Here is a 6440-nt window from a genome sequence, read left to right as displayed (position 1 = left end):
GATAATATTAATAATAGTATTAATAATAACAATAAGAATAATAATAATAGCAGAAAATAAAATAATAATAACAATAACAACAATAATAAAGGTTTGTTCATTGGGGCAATGCAAAGAGTACTGAACATGTGCAGGAATCTTTAGCAGCCAATCAGTTTGCTGAAGTCAGCTGTTTGTTAATTAGCTGCAATAGATTACGCAATGTTCCTTTGTAGAAGCACGGCTCTCCGCCACTTGCTGTATCTGAATATGGCTCACAAGCTGACATTTTGACATCCCTCACATCTACTCCCGGGAACATCTGCGCCTTAAACAAAATAGTCTCTTCCATAGACATGAATTGCTACTTAGGGTCTCAAGTCATATTCCCCTACGTCTCTCAGCCACCATTTATCTAGTACGAATCCCCCCCACATCCCAGGAGAGCAGCAAGCGCCTGGGGCGATCAATGCTGTCCCATGGTCACGCAGTGCTTTGACGTACCTCCATTGATCTCCATCTTCAGCATGAGGCAGACAAAATTCTCGAAATTGATTTTCAGAGAGGAGTTGCCGTATCGCAGCGCTATTAGGTTGTAGAATGGATGGCTTAATGTTATTCCTTTGGGCAGTAGGAGACAAAAATTAAAGTAAGAGAGTGCAAAGTCATAATACAAACATAAAAAGAGAAAACAATAATGTGACTGAGATGATCTACTTTATAACTATGTCTGCCACTTACTACGGACCTTCCATTGCTAAAGTAACCAATAGTAACGGTGAAGGTAACATATGCTGATACAGAAAACCTAAGTGTCTTGTATTCCTATGATTGCTAAAGAACAAGTCTCAACTCTGTCTGGAAATTCTGGAACCGGAGAAGAGGCGAGGATAACTCTGAATGTCATGTGACTGGACTGAAGTCTTCTGAAACAAGAGTGCTGGAATTGGGCTTTGAATGGAAACTATAATGGTTCTGGGTCAATTTAATTTAATTTATTATTCCGGCTTAAAGTAGTATTAAACTCAAACATTTTTTCAAAAACGATCAAACAAATATACATTGCCTGGCAAAGAATTTCTTTACATTTTTGCCCAGGCACTTACAATCGTCATGTTGCTGAATAGCTCTAACTCTTTCAGCTCTGCTTCCCTTAAATTCCTGTCCAGTACAAGATCTCAAGGGACAGAGCAGTCTCCAGCAGGAGTCCATCCAACGGCGTATCCACTGCAAGGCAAACAAGGCGTTTGCCTTGGGCGGCACTTTCCAGGGGGTGGGGCGACAAAAACGCCACCCCACAAACCAATGAGGTGAGCTGGGTTAGACAGAATCAGAAAAATTAGGGGTGGCCGCCTAATTAGAGAGCTGTCCGGTGGAGTAGGAGGCCGGCTGTCCGGGGTCTCAGGTGGGCTGTGCAAGATCTATTGTGGTCTTTCTGGTGGGCTGTGGGGGCTTTCAGGTGGGCTAATCGAGGTCTATGGTTGGCTCTGCTGGCTGAGACCTGAGACCCCGCTCAGCCACGTCCATCTACTTGATTGGAGAAGAGGAGCAGGGAGTGGATGGCTTGCCTTGCTCTATCTGTGTATTTGTGGAGACGCACACAACTTACTAGCACACACAAGGGTGGTTCCACAAGACCCTGCAAGGTAAAGGGCCACCCTAAAACAGGAATCAGGACCAGTGCTCAGTGGACCAGCTGATTCTGCAGAAAACTAAAACTTTTAAACATCAAAGAGCAGCATCCATTTTAAGTGATTTCATCAGCATTTGGTTTAAAAACCTTTTGACTTTAATATCACTGATGTTTATCATCTTCACATGAGGTCACCAATGGGAGCCCCCATATTTTTTCATGGTAAGTTTCCCTTACAGGCCTGACTGTCTACCTCCTAGACCACCAGCAAAAAGATAACAACCCTTCGCTTGAAGGAAACATAACCAATCCACAAGCAATCCGTTGTGTTTGACTTTCACCAAGGTGACGCGTAACAAATTTTACCTTTCTCTTGTACAGCAGCTTGGAGGTCACTGAGTTTCAGAAATCCCGATCTGTCAATGTCTCTCTTTTGGAAAATCTCCTATGGAAACAATAAGATTACAAGGTTAGAATTCTTTATTTTCCCCTCGGCTTTAAAAATAGAAATGTTTTATTCCGAGCGGCGAGCGGTTCTCATAAATCTCAATTTCAGTCTGAGCAAACAGAACATTATATAATGCATCTGGAAAGATTAGCTGGGATTGACCTTTTCGATGGCTGCGTGTTCTACAAGGGTAAACCTCGACTTCCTCTATTATCCGGAGAGCGAGGGGCAAAAGATAAAAGATTATTGATGTCACCAAACCCGGGGCGGGTATAGGTGCTCATTCAATACCGCCAGGACCTATTTATTGTATGATTGCATCATAAACACCGGTAGGTGTCAACGTTACCAAGGCTGTAAATATTCTACATGTATATTCTCAGCAATAGGCAGGCTGGCAGGGAATAATAATGTAAGTGGCTCTGCAGCGTCATTCTGTTTACTCAAAAATATCAGAAAAATTATTTTTTTCAGATAAATAAAAAAATATTATATTTATATTATATATATAGTAGATAGTCAGAGAGATAGATAGATAGATAGATAGATAGATAGATAGATAGATAGATAGATAGATAGATAGATAGATAGATAGATAGATAGATAGATAGATAGATAAAGAGAGAGAGAAAGAAATACTAGGGATGCACCGATACTAGAACCGGTATCAGTGCTGATACCGAGTACTCATACTCGTCCAAATGCCCCGATACCGTAACGTCCATCAGGGCCGCGAGGGAACATGGATTCTGCTTCCCGGCCAATCAGGAAACCAGGTCGCGGGTAATGAATCGCAGCCAGGAAGCCGGCTCTATGCTGATTATCTGGGAAGCCAGCTTCCCGGGCCAATCTGCATAGAGCCAGTCAAACAGCATAGAGGCGGCTTCCCGGGCCAATGAGGTAGCCGGGCAGCAGTTAAAAACCCTCCACCTGGCTTCCTGGTGGAGGGTTTTGGCCGGTAATGACAAGCTGTCCGGCGTCCTGAATACCTGGGAAGACGGCTCTATGCTACCAGAAGTACCCAGTATCCACGAGTACCGAAATACAGATGTTCCTCGCTTACGGACTTACCTGTTTTGCGACCACTCGCACTTACCTTACGACGGACCGCCGATCGACCTCCGACCTTGCGCGTCAACGTCAGTGGTGTCCTCCGATCTTCCCTGCGGGTCCAGGTAAGTATTTTCATTGCCCAATGTACAGTACACTGTTCGGTACTGTACATCGGCAACGCTATACAGTACTGTACCAATCCGTTTAACGACCTAGTCGTAGGAACGGAACTCGGTCGTTAAGTGAGGAATGCCTTTACACTGTATAAATATCGGTACTTGTACTGAAAAACTGGTATCGGCGCATTCCTAATAGATTTTTATATATATATACACACACACATACATACATACATATATATTGAGCAATTTCAATACAGTTATTAAAGTGTATGTCCAGCCAAAGCTTTTTTACAGTTTTGAGTGAAGAAGGTTTACAGTCATCGTCAAGTTTTATTGCTACTGGGCCCGCCATAAGAGATTTTCCCTGAGTTACTCTCATGGTAACAACTACACTATTTTTAATTTATCATGAATTTTAGTCCACTGGCCATGGTCTCCAGGGCCCCAGGACAAATAGAGAGGGTAATTTCCACCCCAGAGACATAGACAGCCCAGACAAAGTTTCTAACTGTTGCCTAATGATTCTTTTCAAAGCTAAAAAAATAAAATAAACGCTTTGGGTAGAGATACACTCGAATAATTTTAGAAACGCACACACAGCACTTACCTGATAAGACAGCAAACGCTTCCAGAGGTTGTAAAATTCTATCATGTTCAGGGTCCCAGATGCGCTGACCTGTCACATGAGTTAAGGCACAAAACCTTATAGATATGTTCTTAAACATGTACAGCTAATTGATTACTGAAAGATTATCATTACCAATGATTAATGGAGCGATCATAAATGGACCATAAATACCAGCCCTGTCCCGGGTGTCACCCAGTGGGACGTCATCATGCACCCATGTAATGACGCCACATCCACTCAACTGCCGGCAGCCATCCTGGTGATGGACGCCGGCAAAGAGATGAGGGGACATTCACAGGTATGCCACTGGGTACCCTCCTCTCTCATGCAGCTGTCGGGCTCTCTGTCCATGACCGGTGCTCGACTTTTCAGAGTGGGTGACACCAAAATGACTGTCAGTTGTTTTGGTGTCACTCCCTGATGGTATCAATAGAAAGTTACCCGCACTCCAGCTTGATACTAAGTCAATCTCATTATTGACTATAGTAGTGTCAAATTTTAAAGCGACGTTTTGGAACCGTGTGGTCACTTCTTCAGACACACAAAAACTTTTTGTGTGACTGAAGAAGTGACTACATGGTCCAAAAAACATCACTTTAAAATGTGACACTACTATAGTCAATAAAGAGATTGACTTAGTATCAAGCTGGAGTGCGAGTAACTTTCTATCAATTTCATGTAAATTGTAGAGGCATCTGCTGTCACAGCAGCACCCACCCGACCTCAGGGTTTCTCTCTGGTCAGGAGTGTGATGGGACAATCTTTGTATTGAACCCTCCTGATGGTGTCACCCCTCCCCCTTGTGACACCACTACCCCACTGCATGGGTATATTTTTTAAATTCCCAGATTTATTTATTTAATCGGCCATGATTCAGTGTAATGGGTTCCCCGGGCCCTGGGGCATCGTCAGGAGTTCACAAATCAAAACATTTTCGCAAATCGGAAAAAGATACGTCCAACTGAGCCATGATGACTTTGCAGGCGTCTGAGCTGAACTTCACCGGAGCTTGCTTTGCACCTACGAGAGAACGCACAGATCCACGTTACGGTTTTTGTCACAAACAAACGATTGTTAAATGAATCCGATGACATTAAAAAGTAACAAAAAATAAATAAAAGGGTCGTTAAAGGAAAAGAAGAAATTGTTGTCCGGGGATCTCACAATTAAATGTATCATGGATTGATGAACAGCTGTGCCGGGAGCAGGATTCGGGCCGCGGGAGACGTACGTTTGTTCATAAATTGAGATAATTAGCTATTATTGAATTGCTACAAAGCGGGATCAATTAAAGGAGCTACGACTTAATAAGTGCGTGGATACATTTGTGCTTTGATCAGTGTCTAGTGGCCACAAGGGACTCAGTCAGGGCTGTGTGAAAGCACGATGCAGCCGGCATGCTTGAATGATCATGCTCCATAGCAGGAGTGGGCAACTCCGGCCCTCCAGCTGTGCTTTAACTGCAAATCCCTACATGCCTCTGCCCTGTGGGAGTCATGCCTGTAACTGTCAGTATTGCAATGCCTCATGGGACCTGTAGTTCCACAACAGCTGGAGGGCTGTAGATGCCCACTCCTGCTCTACTGTATGCACCTATTTTGTGCGTAAATTTAACAAAGATAGCATGAGTCAAATAACAAAGTAACAAAGTCCAGTAACAAAGGTAGCATGAGTGGGGCTGAGTGACACCACGTGGTCTATATTTAAACAATACCGTTCACAGCTATTCATTGGATGAAGGGTCCTGCAAATATCTGTGAACATTTGTGTTGGGCGAATAATGCAAAAAGCAAATGTTCCTAATATAATCCCTCCCCCACACCCCCCCCAGTTTGAATGTAGTGCATTGTAATAATATGTTATGACCATTAGATGGTGCTGAGGAGCATAGAAAATAAGTATTAATTCCCTATGCTCCTCAGCACCATCTGGTGGTCATAATGTATTATTACAACAGACTATATTAAAAAATGTATTAGGAACATTCATTTTTGGCATTATTCACCCAAAACAAACATTTACAGTTATTTACAGGGCTCTGCAAATTGTTTATAAAAAGACCCCTATAAGTTGCATGGTGTCGCTGGTAACTGGCCAACAGTTTCCAGTGCTGTAAGAGGTCAAACATGGAGCTATCCATTTATCAAGGTACATGTTCTATAAAGCTGTTTAATGTTCTTATGGTAATTCCATGATGTTGGTAAGAAATATGGTAATTGAGTGAACTTCAACTTAAAAAATCCTTTGTAATATGACAGAAGTGTCTAGCAGTCTTATGTGATGTGAACAGAATCCCTAGCAGTTGCTTGTATTATGACAGCAAACTAAATATTCTGGATCAGGAAGCGATATCGCTTTTTTTTGCACACTTACTTGCCCAGCTTCCTTTGTTCAGCAGCATCTGCAGTTGGGAGACGTTGATTTCTGGGTGCTGGAAGAGGAAAATTACATTTTATTTGTACAAGCTTCTTAACAAAGTCAGCAACACCCTTCACAGTTGCTTTTACCTAGAAGCAGGGGTGTCCCTACACCTTTTGTGGTGCTGGTGGTACACATTACAAGCGGGTGCTGGCGTTG

General features: G+C 42.9%; 1 protein-coding gene across 1 annotated transcript in view; it reads right to left on the bottom strand.

Annotated features, from left to right (window-relative positions):
• LOC108796681 (calpain-14-like) overlaps nucleotides 1-6440 on the bottom strand; it is a 35777-nt gene that overhangs the window by 7116 nt on the left and 22221 nt on the right. Inside the window, exons 15-19 of the mRNA XM_018568181.1 lie at nucleotides 6237-6294; nucleotides 4819-4883; nucleotides 3843-3911; nucleotides 1979-2057; nucleotides 484-600 (exon numbers count right to left, since the gene is read on the bottom strand). Coding sequence (XP_018423683.1) covers nucleotides 484-600; nucleotides 1979-2057; nucleotides 3843-3911; nucleotides 4819-4883; nucleotides 6237-6294 — 388 coding nt within the window. The remainder of the gene's footprint in view (nucleotides 1-483; nucleotides 601-1978; nucleotides 2058-3842; nucleotides 3912-4818; nucleotides 4884-6236; nucleotides 6295-6440) is intronic.

This window comes from Nanorana parkeri, unplaced genomic scaffold, assembly GCF_000935625.1.
Source record: "Nanorana parkeri isolate BGI_ZX_2015 unplaced genomic scaffold, ASM93562v1 scaffold31, whole genome shotgun sequence".
NCBI classification, from domain to species: Eukaryota; Metazoa; Chordata; class Amphibia; order Anura; family Dicroglossidae; genus Nanorana; species Nanorana parkeri.
This window is presented reverse-complemented; position numbering and strand designations above follow the sequence as displayed.